At 39.7% G+C, this 18,187-nt stretch overlaps 5 protein-coding genes across 7 annotated transcripts; 2 read left to right on the plus strand and 3 right to left on the minus strand.

The window, feature by feature from the left end:
* The first annotated feature begins 36 nt into the window (after positions 1-36).
* Positions 37-1,193, plus strand: LOC140780915 (glycine-rich RNA-binding protein 2, mitochondrial-like). 2 transcript variants are annotated; one of them, XM_073126632.1, is made up of 4 exons: positions 37-269; positions 594-662; positions 738-844; positions 912-1,193. In XM_073126632.1, exons 1-4 carry the CDS (start codon positions 161-163, stop codon positions 978-980), a joined length of 354 nt encoding a protein of 117 aa, XP_072982733.1. In that variant the 5' UTR covers positions 37-160; the 3' UTR covers positions 981-1,193. The 2 variants fall into 2 exon arrangements, with proteins under 2 accessions (XP_072982733.1, XP_072982735.1); XM_073126634.1 differs by having other exon boundaries at positions 46-269; positions 933-1,193.
* Positions 1,194-3,556: 2,363 nt separating this feature from the next.
* Positions 3,557-4,691, minus strand: LOC140781554 (histone H2B). The gene has a single exon (XM_073127574.1). It carries the CDS (start codon positions 4,208-4,210, stop codon positions 3,740-3,742), a length of 471 nt encoding a protein of 156 aa, XP_072983675.1. The 5' UTR covers positions 4,211-4,691; the 3' UTR covers positions 3,557-3,739.
* A 50-nt stretch (positions 4,692-4,741) lies between these two features.
* On the minus strand, positions 4,742-8,999 carry LOC140781553 (soluble inorganic pyrophosphatase 4). Its single transcript, XM_073127573.1, has 9 exons — positions 8,663-8,999; positions 6,948-7,089; positions 6,820-6,848; positions 6,460-6,525; positions 6,269-6,376; positions 5,958-6,023; positions 5,703-5,823; positions 5,312-5,393; positions 4,742-5,076 (listed from the first exon to the last, which is right to left on the minus strand). Exons 2-9 carry the CDS (start codon positions 7,078-7,080, stop codon positions 5,034-5,036), a joined length of 648 nt encoding a protein of 215 aa, XP_072983674.1. The 5' UTR covers positions 7,081-7,089; positions 8,663-8,999; the 3' UTR covers positions 4,742-5,033.
* A 1,776-nt stretch (positions 9,000-10,775) lies between these two features.
* Positions 10,776-16,102, plus strand: LOC140782156 (uncharacterized). Of its 2 annotated transcripts, XM_073128589.1 has the most exons (10): positions 10,776-10,827; positions 10,917-12,461; positions 12,774-13,000; positions 13,095-13,427; positions 13,783-14,029; positions 14,357-14,485; positions 14,557-14,772; positions 14,899-15,022; positions 15,440-15,565; positions 15,667-16,092. In XM_073128589.1, exons 2-9 carry the CDS (start codon positions 10,926-10,928, stop codon positions 15,526-15,528), a joined length of 2,901 nt encoding a protein of 966 aa, XP_072984690.1. In that variant the 5' UTR covers positions 10,776-10,827; positions 10,917-10,925; the 3' UTR covers positions 15,529-15,565; positions 15,667-16,092. The 2 variants fall into 2 exon arrangements, with proteins under 2 accessions (XP_072984690.1, XP_072984691.1); XM_073128590.1 differs by lacking the exon at positions 15,440-15,565 and having other exon boundaries at positions 15,667-16,102.
* Positions 16,103-16,762: 660 nt separating this feature from the next.
* Positions 16,763-17,284, minus strand: LOC140781333 (uncharacterized). The gene has a single exon (XM_073127273.1). The coding sequence runs from the start codon at positions 17,282-17,284 to the stop codon at positions 16,763-16,765; it is 522 nt and encodes a 173-aa protein (XP_072983374.1).
* Positions 17,285-18,187: the final 903 nt, after the last annotated feature.

The raw sequence follows: 18,187 nt of genomic DNA on the forward strand, positions 1-18,187 counted from the left end.
CGAGTATAAAAGGAAGGCGTAGCCGCGTCGGCGAGGCGACTGATTTGGGAGTAAACGGGTCGGATCCAGGCTCGTCTCTACCCGAATTAGAGTTTTGGTAGGGGTATTTCAGGCAATATGAGGTTTAAAAAGGTTGCGGTTGGGATCTAAGGTATGAAGCATGTTCATGTGGAATAGGAAGGCTGTGGAGCTCTCGCTGGTTACTGCTGCCTCGGCGTCGGCGAGGAGGATGTCTGCTCGGAAGGCTTGCAGTAGATTGTTTGTGGGAGGTAAGAAGTATCAAACTATGACCTTCTCAGTTCTCTATATACGATATCACTCTTGTACTTCTTCCAGTGATCTTGGTACTCCACGATCTGTAATATTCCCGGGTTTCTTTTGGAAAATGTCACTAATCTCTCAAGATTTTACGTATTCTTACCTCAGTAGTGCGAGGAATGGGTCGGATTGAAAAATAATTTTGGTGTCTTGAGGGAGGTGTAGGTTTGTTGGTTATGTCAGTCGTCTTTCTTGCCCGCAATCTGTTTGATTGGTGTACTCTTTTAAGTAAATGTTGAAACGGAGGGTAACAGTCGTGCCTTACTGGGACGCAGGCCTTTCTTATGACACAAATGAAGCTGCTCTGATGGATGCCTTCTCCCAGCATGGTGAAATTATAAAAGGTAGGTTCCCGCTTTACCTTGTAAGTATGATCCTGTCATGACTACTGATGTCTATTTATATGAATCATGTGACAGTCAGAGTAATATGTGATCCAACTACTGGCAAGTCCAAAGGATATGGCTTCGTCCAATTTTTCATGGAAAGTGAGGCTACAGCTGCACTGCAAAGGATGGATGGTCAGGTGAAATAGATATCTATCTGAACGTCTCTACGTGTTTCATCACCTTGTTGTTACACATTGAGTTCAGGCTTTTTCCTATTTGTTTCAGCCCCTCGATGGAAGGAATATTCGCATACAATATGCCCACAAAGGATGAAAAGTAGTTTTCACGCAGATAAACGATTTTGAGAGAGAGAGAAATGAACTATCGCCCAGTGAGGTGTTTCTCGTTATTTTTTGTTCCCTGATTTAATTACCTAAGCACAAGGTTGATGTGATTAATCCCGGTATTGGGTTGACATCATCTATACCACTGTACTAGGTTTCGATTATGGACGTAAGATTTAATGAATTTAACAAACCTTCTATCCTTTATATTTGTTAAATATAGATCAGTTGCAACCCCTCTGAATGAATTGAATGAACCCAATCGACTCCAATAAACTCTGTATACCTTTCCTGATTATAGGCAATATATTTCAACATACAGCAAATATCAGATGCAGAACAAAAATTAAAAAGCTGAAGGCAAAAAATACTTGGAAATTATCATGTGTACAGGAAGCGATCATACTTGTTGATTTGCGGAAACATCATCAACAAATTCAGATTGTAAATTAACAAAAGCATCAATAGATGAACATGGAATCTATTCCATCGGACTAAATTAACTATGAACAGAGTTCATACCTCATGCACTCAATAACCGCATGCATTATAAAAGAGAATAAAAATAAACACCAAAATACCCTCTGATGGCATCCTGCCAGACCACATGATAACGAACAAATGAACTCGGGTGCACGAACCAAATAATAGGTGAAATCCCATGAAATTTAAAAGCAAAAACCAATAGGAAGAAATGCAAGCGAGTGGGTGATTTCAAACTTCTATAGCTTGTATATAGAGAACAAAAAAAAAAAAAAGAAACCTGTCTTTACTATTAGTACACATCACGGATAAATACTTCAAGGTTTTCCAAAACATCAAAAGAAATACTCAACAAAGGTCAAGGAAATATTTGAGATCAGAAAGATAAATTAGATTCTAACAAACATTTTCAAGAGATCTAATAATAAAATATAGAACTTAAGCAATTTTTTGGTTCACCAGTTGCTATGCAATCATTTAATGCTCAAATAGCTGACTCTTGTCTACAAAACGTTAGGCCCCATCACTATTGAGTTCACCAAGCCAGATGGTTAGCTAGAGAACTGATGTCCAGCTCTTCGTTGCAAGACGTACAAAAAGGTGCATGATAAAATATTTATGAACAAAAATGTGCTGATATAGCATACGCTGCTAATAAATATTAGAGGCCCAGGTGTTTATAAGAAATTGTTCACCATTCCCGCCCAGAAATCTATAGGGATTAAAAAAATGGCAGCATAAAAATCATATGACAACTTCCGAAAGTAGCAGATTGAAGATTTGGCCCGAAACAGACCAATCAATACGGACTGTTTTTTTCATATCGTCTTTTATCTTGAAACCGATACTTCATATATACAAAATCTACTTTACAACAGTTGATAAGTTGTATGCATTTTTCAAAAAGAACAGCAAGAATAATGAGGTTTGCAATGTGCAGCTAGACCAAATGGATACAAATCTACAAGTCTGTGATACAAGGAGAAAAATTACATATGATATTAGAAATTAAAACCAGACAAAGAACAAACCTTATCAGATCCTTTAAAAAAATTATTTATTCCTCAGAACATCATATGATGACTTTGACCCACCGTTTACCTACTCAATAACTCCATGCAGCATCACCTCCAAAGGTAGACATAAGCAATGCAAAACAGGGATACAAAGCACAACACCTTGATGGGTGCATATAAAAGATAATATGCAAAATCACTAAGAGTAAAGATCATCAAAGGTTTGATGTACACATAATTTCATATTAACTTGGGGCCTGGCATACCCAAACATTTGACTCAATTCACAAATATCCTTTCTTCGCCCAACTGTCTGTTGAATTGCATAACATCACATATAATACGAGATAATTAAATGTCTCAAACAAAAGGTACAACTTAAAAATGTTTGGAATCAATTCAAGATGCCAGTTCTTTTACTGTGGTTTCAACTTTCAATTCATGAATATATACATAAAAAGAGTTATTAGAAAAATCAAAGAGAATGCATGCCACACACATTCCCTTCCATTTGTGACATTCATTGCCTTCTGCTCCAGAGCATAACCTGAGATCTTTTACTAACCAAGCGTACAAGTAATACAAAGCGATCAAGCTTATATGTTAATTTAACAAGCAAGGACCAAAATTCTAAAACAACAAGAAGCGACGATACTATTAAGGTTGCATGCAACTCAACTAGAAGGAAGAATGCGCTGAACAATAAGAAAAGAACCTGAAGAATCTAAAGAAAAGCAATTCAACACTAAGAAACACAGTTCCATTGTGTTCACATCACACTAACGCCTACCAGAAATCCTCGACCGTGATACAAAATGACAGCCCTAAAAACCAATGTCAACAACTCAATCACTGTCTTCATTGGGATCAGAAACTACCGCAAATGTAACCATTTAACATACCAAGCCAACCAGAATAAATTTCCAGCCAAAATAAAAGCAATTTTGAAGCTTGTCAATGGATGGAGAGAGAGATAGTATTCATCACCTTCGAAACCCTAGGCCGCTGGACCAAAAGAGGAGGAACAACAAACTTCCGGAGACGATGATAAGTAAAACATGTGGAATGATTCAAAGCGTAGAACGGAATCATATATCGTCAATTATATCCAACAAAAGCTTCAAGACATGCAACTATAATACTAAGATCCATCGCCTTTTCCAATTTATACAAATACAAGAACAAAGAAAACCATCAGAACGAGAAGAACGGCACGAAACCCTATGGAAACCCTAGCAGATCGGAAAACCTAAGAGCTAGTAAACTTGGTCACCGCCTTGGTGCCCTCAGAGACGGCGTGCTTCGCGAGCTCGCCAGGAAGAACGAGTCGGACCGAGGTCTGGATCTCGCGGGAAGTTATGGTCGGCTTCTTATTATACCTCGCGAGACGAGAAGCCTCTTGGGCCAACTTCTCGAAGATGTCGTTGATGAAGGAGTTCATGATTCCCATGGCCTTGCTCGAGATACCGATGTCTGGGTGAACTTGCTTCAAGACCTTAAAGATGTAGATCTTATAGGTCTCACTCCCCTTCTTGGCCTTCTTCTTCTTCTTCTTGTCGCCAGCGGCGGCACCCTCTTTGGTCGGGAGGCGCTTCCCCGCCTTGGGTTTCTTCTCTGCGGGGGCTTTCTCGGCAACCGTCGTCTTCTTCTCCTTCTCCTCTGTGGGCTTCTCGGCGGCAGGCTTCTTCTCCGCCGGCTTCTTCTCGGCCTTGGGCGCCATGGAATTCGGGATCGAGGGAGGATGGGGTTAGAAGAGAGGAGGAACGAGAACTAAAAATAGACGGAATCGCGACTTGCTTATTGGAAGGTAGGGATCAGGGATGGATGGAAGCGGTCATATAGGGGGAAGGGAGGAAGAGGATTGGTGGATTATGTTTGGCTCAGATCGGTGAGGTGGTGTCTTTTCAACTGTTGGATTAAAGGCGGTGAATATTACTTTGGACGGTCATGATGAGTACTGAGATGGTTTCTTATGCGTGTAGTACTTTTTATAGTTGGATTAAGCGTTTGCTCAAATTGGTCGCTATAAACCATGGCTCATCTCAGCGACACCCAATTATTTGAAAGTGTATGAGATTGATTGAATTCAATGGTAATGGCCTCATGGGCACACGGCAAGTTCTCTTTCGAATATCTAGTGTTACAAAAATTTTCTAGGAGGTGAGGTAATGTATGATAGAATAGACTAGTTAGGAATGCGTTGAGAAATAAAATAGTCAGCAGTGCCTAATATAATCTGTGACCGGATAAGTAGATAAATGAACCTTCATGTTCAAATCCATCATATTAAATATATAAAGAACATCCCTGTAGAAACTGTTAATTAAAAAATGTTTTCATGGCTTTTGAAGTAAAAAGTCACTCGTTTGATTTCTTACAAGGTATTAAACCTCACTCGACTCACAATAGTAACAAAAGCTAGCGGTAATAGTATATACGATGCTAAGGTAATTGGCGCATCTGCCGTGTATAAACGCAGCTTCTCGTCGTAGCATCACAGAGGTTCTTCAACAACAACAGAACCCAAAATCCTTGGAATAATCCTACCTCCTCAGGTTCTCCACTATGTAAGTAGCATAAAGATCCCTACAATGATCAAAACAAGAAAGGTTAACTACATGAAAAGGTAATCAATATATGCATACACAAGCATAAAGATCCCTAATCTATCTACAGGAAGCAACACTTCCCAGTGCTGACCACATTTTGCCCATGACTTGTTCAGGAATATATCAGGTTTCTATGCTCGGTACTACATATGCATAAATTTTGCAAGTTAAACTCGATGATGACGGGAAACTCAGTTAAGCAAGTTACTTACATGGAGTGATTTATTGCTTCAAAAGCAGCAGTTGCAGGCAAGAAGTCATTCACGGCAACTTCCTTGTTTTCATTTTTCTTATCTGATTTGGGATGTAAAGAAAACTTGTGAACACAGTAACAGTAAATACTTTACAGATAACAAAAACATTTACTAGCATAATTATGGACTATGTACTCTTAGCACCAGTTTAAGCTGTGCCAGACTATTTTGAAGCAAAGGAAACTAACTAAAAACTTTGTAAGCTTAGAGAGTTATAGGCAGGTAGAAGTCATGAGACTTCATAGACATTATTACTAACAATTCACACCGGATTTTAAGTTTTTAACCATACGTAAAGCTGATAAAGAGCACAGTATAAATCCAACATAAAGCTGAAAAATGAGGATACAGTCTTCAAAGAAGCGTCTGATTTCTGCCAAGCGATGAGGTGGAAGCTCCTTGATGTCATTGTAATGTTTGTATTCAGGATCATCCGCACAAACAGCAATAATCTTGTCATCTGCCTCTCCCTGTAATCAACAAAATAAATGGCATATGCAACTTCTCCCAACACATGACAGAATATAAATGACATTGAAATAACTAATACCAACTTCATGAAGAACCTAGTAAATTAACATAGTACAGTGATAAAAATGTAGACCTGGTCAATCATAGGCATCAGACCTATGGCTTTTGCTCGTAGGAAACATCCTGGTAGAACTGGTTCCTGTTGAATCAACATCGGTTAGAACTGTTTTAGAGGCTCCAAATTGATATAGAAACTGAAAAAGAAATATTGATAAGGAAACGAGTGGGAAGCCAAGTGGAAAAGATTATTGATATCTTTTCCTATCACCAAATTATCGTAAGCTCCCATTCTACAAAATTTCCCAAACATTACTCATACTACAAAGCACATGTACATTATATTCATGCTGTAGCCTGTAAAATTAAAATGTAAAATGCATATACCTGCATGATGACCAACACGTCGAGAGGATCGTTATCTTCACATAGAGTACGTGGGATGAATCCATAATTGTGGGGATACACTACGGATGAGTAGAGGACACGGTCTACCTGAATATAGAAAAGAAGCATCGCATTAAGGATAAATGGGTAAAAATGAAGAGCTGTAGCAACAGTACAAAGATTGAAGTTACCTTTATCAACCCAGTTTTCTTGTCTAGCTCATATTTCACTTTACTACCCTTTCCTATTTCCACCACCTGTAGAATCATCCAATCTTTCATCAGGTATATTCAACCATCTAGATATCCAATTATACAAGTTTTTTGGTACTGTAAAAAAGGACAGATGCAACTAAAGAGCCAAAATGTTGGAGTTAATTATAAAAATTAGAGAATAAATAATGGCAGCTAGATCTAGGGTTTATATTAAGAGCACATTGCAGTCCATTAAAATAGTTATTATGATGGTGAATCACACAAGTCGCTAACTTATATTATCATTTTGCATCAGGATCATATTTTTCACTTTTAAATAGAGTAGAGTATGCTTACACAGTTAAATATAGTGGGAGCACCAGGACCTGCAAAAAAAAGTAGAAATTCAGATGACTCAAATGAGAAAAATATATGTGCAATGAATGATATAAACTCCGAAGGAAGTTGAATGAAAGATCAAGTACCTATCTCAAGATCATGCCAAGGGTGTGCTGCAACAGACCTCCTGGACATGGATGAAAGTATTCTTTCATTGAGAGGAGGATGTGCTGGATGTGAGTCTGAAGACTTGTTTGATACTTCCAGAGGTGGAGCCATAGAGTCAAGCTGTCAAACATATTAAACTTCCAAAGTCATTAACTCATGGACAGATCATAGAAAAACAATCTCTGCCACATTGATAGCGTTACACCAACATAAGTGAAATAGGTAAGCCTTGTCTATAGATACAAAACTCAGGGAGAAAAAGGAATATATCTATAACCAGGAGAATCAGAGTTATAACCGAGGCATTAGAAATGTGGAGCAGATGAAGAGATAAAAAAAGCAATGAACAATGGAATTAAAAGTTAAGAAGTTAAATAAGAACAAAGAAACAACAGACCGGTGCACAATCCTGATATCGAGTACCTAGCAGTTGGTTACATTTAAGAGGGGCGTATAATGTCTCAGTGATGGCCCAATATTAACAAAATGCTGAGCATGTAGAACCAAAAATGCCAAGCTACACGTGCACCAGAAAAATCAACGTGCATGTTCCCTCCCAATACAAGAATTACTATCTGTTTTCCACAGAGTCTGTATCCCAAGTTGTCCTTTATACACTAAGAAAGACCCTTCCTCAACTGCTTCTAGGGACCCATGCAAATTTCCTTAGGGCCTTCACTCTTCAATTGCATCTGAATAATGTAAACCATACCATATAGAAACATTGGACCCAAATTGTATCTCAATTGGTTAGTAAATATAACTATAACCTCTCTATCATGTCATAAGTCAATGCAATTGAGTCCTAAACAATTTTACATCTTGTGCTGCTTTATAAATGTCCCTAAACTAACCTTGAAGATGACATCACTTATCATAATGTAGGACTTCTGGACTTATCATGCATCTGACAAGTTTGTTAAGAAAACAAAACATCTAGCAATGAAGTAATACAACTTGTCAATATCAACTGATTGAGTCAAAGGATCTAGAGTACTTCCATTTTCAACTTATATTTTGTAAATTCCCACGCCTTTGTTTGAATAAAATGAACGAGAATAGAGTTGGCTAAATTAGTATTGACTCTATCTATAACATATGGCTACATGAGCTTGTGAAGACATCTTCATAGATAACCCATATTTGATGAATGGCCAGTTAAACTGCGAATTATTTGAACAATAACCAAGAAGTCCAAGCATTAATCCAAAACAAATAGATCCAAACATCAAGCGGTTATTTATATCAAGCACGGCAACCTTGTTGAAAGAAATATCTACGATATTCATACATCAAGCTTTAAGAAATCAGTGTCGATCTTGAAACGGTAAAGCAAATCTAAATATTAGCGCAAGTTCCAGACTTCCAGTAGATCCCTGGAAATGAGGTGGATCCCCTGAATCAAAGAGCAACAATACAAAAGCTTCAACAGAAGTTCTATAGATTTATATTACTAGATCCAACCGCAGACTGACATTAATTTGCTTCAAGCTTCTACCACAGATTACTACGGAACGTAAGATCAGATCAAAAATAACGTCGTAATATAGCTAAAATCAACTAAAATACATCCTAAAAATCAGATTAAAAAGAAACAAATTAAACGTCTAAAAAAATGCTCTACATCCCCAAAACCAACGCAAAATACATTGAATCGCAGCTCAAACGCAGATCTACAACTTAATAAACGCACCTCAAAGGATTCACAAACTTCCTCAGATTCTGAAGCCAGTGAGAGCGAGAAACCCTACACCGAAGACTTATAAGAATAGAGAGAAGAAGGAGAGTCCGATTCCCGCTTCTCTCCCCCGACCTCCCATTTAAAGTAAAAAAAAGAGAAGTGCGTCGGCATCCGAGGAGGTGGATGGCATCGGACCCGAAACGATTCCACGGTATCGGAAACGGAACATTCGCGATTCCAGCTGTGTGACTCGTGGCATGCCCCCATTGCTCACTGAACTGGGGTCCCCGTAGAAACTGAATGCGCTTTTTTACCGTTCGATTGGATCTCAATCGTTGGTTGCAGATCTGGCGGTGGAGGTGCGTCTGTTTACGCATATGATGTGAGAATCGGTAAAGGATGAGGGATGGCGTGGAAGCCACGCCTTCGCATAAAAAGCTGGAGTGCGTTATTATTCTCCGCAGAGAAAGGGGGGAAGTCCTCGGCGCGGTGCAGTGGCCACTGGCCAGCCAAGCCAGCACGTGACCTATTTGTTGTGGTGCTCCTGCGGAGCTGGTTAAAGACTTACGGGATCCAGATCCGACAAGATAACTAACATCAACAAATCAACAAAGGCTACGTGTTTGTCGTGCTCCTGAGGATCATCGCGACCATTTGGTTGACGGTGGAGCGTCGGTTGCCAGGAAGCAATCAGTGTGACCTGGAATTTTGCATTATTTTTAATTATAATGGATTCACACAAGAGTTGGACTTATGATTAAAAAAAAGATAAACAATAGAGATTAAGAAAGTTCTTGTTAATAGATTCTTAAATATTCTTAGGGATCTTTAATCTAATCCAACTTTGGCTCCAGCTCTTCTTAACTTGGTCAACTCCTTGAGTTGGTCGTTTCAAGAACAAGTTATTGCATGTGTTAGTTGCGTTTGGCACATTACTTTAACAGTAAATCTCATTCTTCGTAGGTGCCAGGTCGCACCAAAGAATTGGTCAGTAATCAATTTTCATAGTAATAAAAACAGAGTTGAATGGGGACTTGTCGTGCACGGACTGTAATAGAAAAGGAAGAAGAAAATGATCACTTTTCTAATATCAACACCCCTATTATGATTTTAAGCTCCTATCACTATGTGAAAGATGCAGAGTATATTCATGGCATTTTCTTATCCTTTGAAGAAACGAATAATTTTTATGGCCTCAATGACACGAATACTATATATTATAAATTAGTGGCGGATGAGGCCCATGCAACTAGAAAACGAAGAGTCAATTTAGACAGTGATATGAGGAGAAACAAAATAAAAAAGAAGCAAGTGGTCAACTGGCGTGGCCACAAAGTGTGCAGTCCACGTGCCAGTGGATTGAGTATCAAATCCGGTTGCACTCATATGTGTCTGGTCTGACCGGATCTAATAGACTGGGTCGAGCTTGGACATAACTTGAATCGGGTCGAAAGCTCCAAATTGTCTTACTAAAGCATAAAAATTGATGTTAGATGACTATTAAGAACAAACGACTAAGAGCGAATTGTAAAACATTTATTAATAACACACTTTGATCATTGTACTACCCAATCTAACCATTATACGTTAGAATAAAAGCCCTAAATTCGATTAGTTAATCTTATTTTATTATCTTAATTTTTTGAAGAGTAAACTTAATTAGATATAAAACAATATTTAGTTACTGAATTAGTTTAGGGAGTTCCTAAATAAGTTCAGAAATAGTCGTTAAACTCAAAACAAAGAACTCAATTCAAATGCCCAATTCACCAAATAATGTTCTTAATTAACCTCCGATGAGCATTATTTGACACAAAGGAATTAGAAAAGGCCAGCCCAATTAGTTCAGCCCGCACAACCAAAAGGAACACCCTCGACTTGACCCGTTTCGCAATTCTGCTGCTACGTGTCCCAATTCACCCGCTCATGTTAAGCTGAGTCACCTCTGTTGATATATTCCATCCTTTTATTTATCTAGATATAGAGAAGCACAGCTGTCCCATGAATAGCCAGCAATCAAGAGAAAATGGCGTGTATATTAGAAAATTCTGGGCGCTTGTTAGAAATCTCCCGGAATAGAGAACCGTTGAAGCTTTAAAATGGAGGGAAAAGATCGAAAAGAGGCGGCACCGCTTCCGGAGAGTTCACCTTCCGTTCTCGACTAGTGCTTCTCTCAGGTACGATCGCCGTCTCTACGCTCTCAAATTCATTCTCAAATCTGTCGAAGGTATCGTCCTTTTAATCTCTTCGATCTCAGCTATTACAGTTTGCCGAAATGTCTTGGTTTCGTGCCGCATCGAGCGTTGCTCGTCTCGCCCTGAGAAGAAACCTAGTTCGAGCACCTGGACATGTCGCAAGAACCCGTGGAATCCACTCCTCGGCTTTGCGGTACAAGCCCGAGTCGACGTCCCCGGTTCCTCGCGCCGTACCATTGTCGAGGCTATCGGATAGCTTCCTTGATGGCACCAGCAGCGTCTACTTGGAGGAGCTGCAAAGGGCTTGGGAAGAAGACCCCAACAGCGTCGACGAATCCTGGGACAATTTCTTCAGGAATTTTGTGGGGCAAGCCTCCACTTCGCCGGGAATATCCGGCCAAACTATCCAAGAGAGCATGAAGTTGCTTCTCCTGGTCAGAGCCTACCAAGTCAATGGTCATATGAAGGCCAAGTTAGATCCTTTAGGGTTGGAAGGTCGGGAAATACCTGAAGATCTCGAGTTGAGTTATTATGGGTTTACGGAGGCTGATTTGGACAGAGAGTTCTTCCTCGGAGCGTGGGGGATGTCGGGTTTCTTATCGGAAAATCGCCCAGTTCAAACCCTTCGGGAGATTTTAAACAAGCTTGAGATTGCTTATTGTGGGACAATTGGATATGAGTGTATGCATATCCCTGATAGGGAGAAGTGCAATTGGTTGAGGGACAAGATTGAGACAGGGAAACCCCATGAGTATAGCAGAGAGCGGCGTGAAGTGATCCTCGATCGGCTTATTTGGAGCACGATGTTTGAGAACTTCTTGGCCACAAAATGGACGGCTGCAAAAAGGTTTGGTCTTGAAGGTGCGGAGACGCTGATCCCGGGCATGAAGGAGATGTTCGATCGAGCGGCGGACAGAGGGGTGGAGAGCATTGTTATTGGAATGCCTCATAGAGGGAGGCTAAATGTTCTGGGGAATGTCGTCCGGAAGCCATTGCGTCAGATTTTTAGCGAGTTCAGTGGCGGAACGAAGCCAGTGGAAGGGGAGGTGGGTTTGTACACTGGAACTGGTGATGTGAAGTATCATTTGGGTACTTCATATGATAGGCCCACAAGAGGTGGAAAGAGAATCCATCTTTCCTTAGTCGCAAATCCGAGTCATTTGGAAGCTGTCGATCCAGTTGTTACAGGAAAAACACGGGCAAAGCAATTCTATTCTAATGATACTGATAGGACAAGGAACACGGGGGTGTTGATCCATGGCGATGGAAGCTTTGCTGGGCAGGGTGTTGTTTATGAGACCCTCCATCTAAGTGCCCTCCCTAACTACTCAACTGGTGGAACAATTCACATAGTTGTTAATAATCAGGTTGCTTTCACAACTGAGCCAAAATCAGGAAGGTCGTCGCAGTATTGTACAGATGTTGCTAAAGCTTTAAATGCACCGATTTTTCATGTAAACGGTGATGATGTGGAAGCAGTGGTTCATGCTTGTGAACTTGCAGCAGAGTGGCGGCAGACATTCCATGCTGATGTGGTGGTGGATCTGGTATGCTACCGGAGATTTGGCCATAATGAGATAGATGAGCCCTCCTTTACGCAGCCTAAAATGTATCAGGTGAACCTTTGCTTGATTTTCTCTCTGCTTTGATGCATCAGTTCTATGGCTCTATTTGTGAATTGTTGACAGCATATCCAAAGTCCGAACAGACATGCATATCTATCTCAGAGGATGGTTGGATCTGGTCTGCCCTTAATATATTCTTCTTGGTTATTCTATTTTCATGTTTGTTGTTTTATATTATCTAAGTGGTTATAGTCAACTACAATCCAGGAAAAAAAGAAGGAAAGGTGCAATTTGAGGTTATGGTCAGTATCAGTTTTTTCTTGATGTCCAGCTCACTATGTTGACTGGTATGATCTGAAATAGGTTATTCGGGATCATCCAAGCGCTCTTGAAATTTACGAAAAAAAGCTTTTGGAGTCTGGAGATATCTCGAAAGAAGATATTGAGAGGATCCACAACAAAGTGAATACCATCCTGAACGAAGAATTTGGTAGCAGCAAAGACTACATACCAAAAAGAAGGGACTGGCTTTCAGCATATTGGGCAGGATTCAAGTCACCCGAACAGATTTCACGAGTTCGGAACACCGGGTAGCGCCAAGTCTTTGTTTGTAGTTCGCCTTTTCTTCCACCTGCAAATCACTGATTGGAGTCCTTTCATTTAATAAACTGGGTCATTCTGCAGAGTCAAACCTGAGGTTCTGAAACGCATTGGCCAAGCCATTACCAGTCTACAAGATAATTTCAAGCCTCACAGAGCAGTGAAGAAAATTTTTGAGCAACGCGCAAGGATGATTGAAACTGGCGAAGGTATTGACTGGGCACTCGCGGAAGCACTGGCTTTTGCGACTCTTATACTGGAAGGAAATCATGTTAGATTGAGTGGCCAAGATGTTGAAAGAGGAACATTTAGTCATCGACATGCAATCCTTCACGATCAGGAAACAGGAGCAAAGTACTGTCCTCTGGACCATATTCTAATGAATCAAAATGAAGAATTGTTTACGATCTGTAACAGGTACATAATTTCTTATGTTCTGCGCACGAAGGTTCGATTATTGACCATGATCTTTTCACTTCTAATTATGCCGCACCAGCGCACTAAATTCGTTCATATATACAATGATCAGTCTGCTGTCTTTTCAGTTTTGCTCATGAATGGGCTTTTACATAAAAATATTTTCCAGTGTCTTGTTGCTTGAACTTTTTAGTTGGTAAGCTCTTACCATAGAAACAAAGCATTGTCATGTCTTATAAGTTAGAACCTAAATGAAATATTTACTCCAGATAAAATACAAAGTACTGCAGATGTTATAATTTAAAATCACAATAATGGGTCTTTGCTAATCCTCTATTTGTAATATTCCTTGCAGTTCTCTCTCAGAATTTGCAGTTCTAGGATTTGAAATGGGCTACTCAATGGAAAATCCTAATTCTCTTGTACTTTGGGAAGCTCAGTTTGGTGATTTTGCAAATGGTGCTCAAGTAATGTTTGATCAGTTCTTGAGCAGTGGAGAGTCAAAATGGCTGCGTCAAGCAGGACTTGTTGTTTTACTTCCCCATGGTTATGATGGCCAAGGGCCGGAACATTCTAGTGCACGTTTAGAACGTTTTCTACAGGTATCTCATGACAGAAAAATGATACTTCCCCACATTTAGAGGAAATTTTGATTCTTTGTTTTTTCTTACTTTAAACAAAGGAATTATTTGGTCTTTTCTGTTGTTGATATTCAGCTTGCTTATTGTTCATCCAAGATGCTATTCTTAATTTTGGTGGCATCAGACTATCGGTGAACAATATCTCACATGCTGTTGCCAACAGCTACATGAGCCTTGTAGGAAAAGCATTCTGCAATGTTTGTTTACTTGTTTTGACTTCTAGTGTAAATCCAATAATGTGACAACTACTGTGCCAGTCATATGTAACGACTAATAAATCATGTGCAGATGAGTGATGATAATCCTTACGTGATACCTGAGATGGAACCAACACTTACAAAACAGATCCAAGAATGTAACTGGCAAGTTGTAAATGTGACAACTCCTGCAAATTATTTCCATGTTCTGCGCCGCCAGGTTACTGTTTTTGCATTCTTTGAAGCTTTGTATCTGGATTTCTGGGATTAACTTATTTATCTGATGATTAGATACATCGGGATTTCCGGAAACCATTAATTGTAATGGCTCCCAAGAACCTGCTTCGGCACAAGGACTGCAAATCGCATCTTTCGGAGTTTGATGATGTTGAAGGCCATCCTGGATTTGATAAGCAAGGAACACGCTTCAAGCGCCTAATAAAGGACCAGAATGATCATAAAGAGATTGAGGAGTGTATAAATCGTATGGTCTTGTGTTCTGGGAAGGTAAATGAACTCTACTCACACATGTATTAACGCATAAATGCTTGCCTGTGGTCCTGGAGTGAACTTATGAAGCCCTTTTCTATTTTCTTAGTAAGGATTTATTTTGGGAAGTTTGCATGTCTGCAGGTTTATTATGAACTTTATGAAGAGCGAAAGAAGAGGAACCGAAAGGATGTTGCAATATGTAGAGTTGAGCAGCTTTCTCCATTCCCCTATGATCTCATTCAGAGAGAGCTAAAACGATATCCAAGTATGATAATTAGCTATGGTTTGTTTTACTAAATCCAATAAGATGCACAGGCATGCAACACACCCATTAACTCACAAGCAACTTCATCATGCTGAATGTTTGAGACAACAGCTGTTATGTCATTTTCACCTTGTTCGTTGCAATTTTGCGTAACGTGATATTGGCAACATATATTAACCTCTGCTAAACTATACCGTTTTGACATCGTAGATAAAAGCTAGTCGCAGATAACATAATGTCCATTTAGCTTCTCAATAGTTTAAATGAGTTATTTTGCTTTGTGCCGGCATACTTCAAATCCTACATTTTATGAAGCATGACTTTTTTTTCTTCTGAAATTTGATGTTAATCGTGATGATCATTCTGTGCTTAGTGTATGTGTGCCATGACAATTTGAGTACTATATATGCTCTCTAGATGGAATTGCTGGGAAGTGGGTACTGAAGACTCTGAAGTCACTCCTGCCTGCACATTACTTTTGTTACAATTACTCAAATTTGAGATAGCTGTTTCCTCTGCATGCATTTCTTCAGAACTTCCCAAGTATTTTGCTGCGTCATCTTGCCTTGTCATTTATCACTCCATTTATGCACTTTTGATGATCAAATATTGGGTTTATCTTGCTGTGTTTTGTGACGTTCCAGAAGCAGAGATAGTTTGGTGTCAGGAAGAGCCGATGAACATGGGCGCCTACAACTATATCGCACCTCGTCTATACACTGTCATGAGGACATTAGGCAGGGGATCTTTCGAGGACATCAAATATGTCGGTAGACTACCATCCGCCGCCACTGCCACCGGATTCCTCTCTGTTCATGCCCAGGAGGAGGCAGAGCTGATACACAAGGCTATGCAGCCAGAGCCAATCAACTATCCTTTTTGAAGCTTCTTCTTGTGAAAAATGTTAGTTTTTAAGAGTAAATCAATCGTACGTGGGAAGGCAATTCTCTTTTGCTGGAATGCTTTTATTTCTGTTAACTGGCCCCTGAGATACCACTAGTCTCGCTGTAATGTTTTTATTAGTTGATGAATTCAACAGCCACCCAAATACCTGCAACAAGTTTCTCAAACTTCTATGTTTCTCTACTCTTCTTTGATCACTGGGACTCACAATGTCGTCGTTTTGATGTTTAATCGAACACTACACCCCCAAAAAAAAAAAGAAGTAGAAAATTTTAAAAGTAAATTCCTTCCCTCTGCCAAGAAAGTGTGCTTCGTCTAGTTCATCTGTCTTGGCACAAATTTCTCAAGGATATATTATTCTTCCTCATCATACAAACTTTATATCGCACTTGCCGTTTTCTTTTGACGGTAGAATGCGTATCGGAATACTTTTCTCAAAAGCAAGGGGAAACTAAAGCAAAGAAATTAACTCTCTCTATCCAAAGAATAAACGGCCAGGCGTCGTAGTCGAACAACTTCCTCAAATTAAATGACATTCTCTTTCACATTTCTGCAAGTTAACTATATATATATATATATATTGTTGATGAGTTCAGACTATAAATCTCATGTGAAGAAGATATTAGCTCTCTCTAATTGTTCTAATATTACACACTAGATAATTAAGTCGCTTAACCAAGGAGTAACAAAAACGTAATAAACTCCCAAGGCAGCTGCGACTACAACCACTAACTACCCAAAACAAAACAAAACCACCCCCAAAAAGAAAGAAGAAGAAGAAAAAAAAAACACTAATTTAAAGAACTCATCTCGAATGATGTAGTTCATGGCAGATGATCAAATAAGGCAATCCACTGCTATTGGGGCCTTGTCCATGAAGTCAAACGTAAGCCCAACATTCCGACACTCCATCTCGATCTCTTCCTGATCCAAAGGAGGCAGGTTGAGGTCCAACCACAAGTACTCCCTCCTCTTCTCCACAACCTTCTTTCCCATAATTAGCCCGTGCTCTAACGTCCCCTGGGCCCTGTGGCGGCGCATGTGGCCGCCGAGGGCTTGCCCGATGGGGAACTCCACGCCGCAGATGGAGCACTCGTGCATCTTCGGCTTCGCCATCTCGCCGTCGGCGGCCGCCAGCCTCGGCTTCTTATGGCTGGCCCTGTGGCCGCCGAGTGCCTGGAAAGAACTGAATTGCCGGTTGCAAGTCCTGCACTCGAATACTCTAACCGGCGCCGGATTCTGTACTACACCTTCTCCTTTTCCTCCTCCTCCGCCGCCGCCGCCATTGCGAGAGAAGAGCATCAAGACTTCGGCCATGTTGATGCTCTCTTCTTCCTGGAAGAACCTAAACCTCTTCATTCTTGCGATGAGGAAGAATTAATAATTAAGGACATTAGTTTTTTATATAGTAGAATTTGAAGCTAAAACGAATGAAAGAGTAAGACGAGTGGGCAAAGAGGTGGGTATTTATAGATGCCAATAAAGAGTCGTATGGAATTTTTCTTTATTGGCAAACAAACTCGCCCGACATGCACGTAAGATGACGAGAGCAAAAACTACGATGACTTTTAACTCAAGAAACAAAATTTGGTTTGGTTTGATCACTTCTATTCTAGTAGTAGTTTTTGGTAGAAGCGAGAGAAGAAATAGAGTGTGTGAGATTGTTAGTAGGTTATTATCACCTTAGAGTATTCATACAATATGACCTCTTAATGTTAATTAATTCCGTTGACATTTCGAAGTAATTTTAGCCATGCATTCCTTTCTTCCATTTGATGCCAGTCCTACTTGGGCAATGAAACATTCAGATAATATTTTCTTAGGAAGGAAAAAAAAAAGAGAGGATAAGACGCTATGACATCTCTGGATTTATCCTCCTTTTCTACTCTTCTAGATTAGATATAACGTGCATCTGGGTTAGCAATTAAAATTATCAGAGAATCTATACGAGCAACTAACAGAAATTTGAGTCATAAAAGAGAAAAGTGACATTAATCATTAAATTATACTCCTCTTATTTTCCATAAAAATCTTACATATATATATATATATATATATATAAGTTGATAAGATAATTATGATGGTGACTACAGTAGTATAAAGAGCAAATAAACCACGTCGGCAATGACGTATTTTATTGAGGAATGAGCTCATGAAATGAGATCCAAGTTGCTAATGCCATCTTCTTTTTGTTTGTAATTATTAATTATATTTTGGTGTGCATATTCAAGAATCATTTTCTTCTCATAGTGCTAAGCGACT

Source organism: Typha latifolia, chromosome 2, assembly GCF_019914945.1.
Source record: "Typha latifolia isolate L0001 chromosome 2, TyphaL0001v2, whole genome shotgun sequence".
NCBI lineage: Eukaryota > Viridiplantae > Streptophyta > Magnoliopsida > Poales > Typhaceae > Typha > Typha latifolia.

Coding starts and splice junctions, on each gene's coding strand:
- LOC140781553 (XM_073127573.1), bottom strand. CDS start 7,080: ATGGCTCCACCTCTGGAAGTATCAAACAAGTCTTCAGACTCACATCCA. Junction 6,526..6,819: donor CTCCCACTATATTTAACTGT/GTAAGCATACTC, acceptor ATGATTCTACAG/GTGGTGGAAATAGGAAAGGG. Junction 6,377..6,459: donor AGAAAACTGGGTTGATAAAG/GTAACTTCAATC, acceptor TTCTATATTCAG/GTAGACCGTGTCCTCTACTC.
- LOC140782156 (XM_073128590.1), top strand. CDS start 10,926: ATGTCTTGGTTTCGTGCCGCATCGAGCGTTGCTCGTCTCGCCCTGAGA. Junction 14,030..14,356: donor GTTTAGAACGTTTTCTACAG/GTATCTCATGAC, acceptor AATCATGTGCAG/ATGAGTGATGATAATCCTTA. Junction 15,023..15,666: donor AGAGCTAAAACGATATCCAA/GTATGATAATTA, acceptor GTGACGTTCCAG/AAGCAGAGATAGTTTGGTGT.
- LOC140781554 (XM_073127574.1), bottom strand. CDS start 4,210: ATGGCGCCCAAGGCCGAGAAGAAGCCGGCGGAGAAGAAGCCTGCCGCC.
- LOC140781333 (XM_073127273.1), bottom strand. CDS start 17,284: ATGAAGAGGTTTAGGTTCTTCCAGGAAGAAGAGAGCATCAACATGGCC.
- LOC140780915 (XM_073126632.1), top strand. CDS start 161: ATGTTCATGTGGAATAGGAAGGCTGTGGAGCTCTCGCTGGTTACTGCT. Junction 270..593: donor CAGTAGATTGTTTGTGGGAG/GTAAGAAGTATC, acceptor ACTGGGACGCAG/GCCTTTCTTATGACACAAAT. Junction 845..911: donor TGCAAAGGATGGATGGTCAG/GTGAAATAGATA, acceptor CATTGAGTTCAG/GCTTTTTCCTATTTGTTTCA.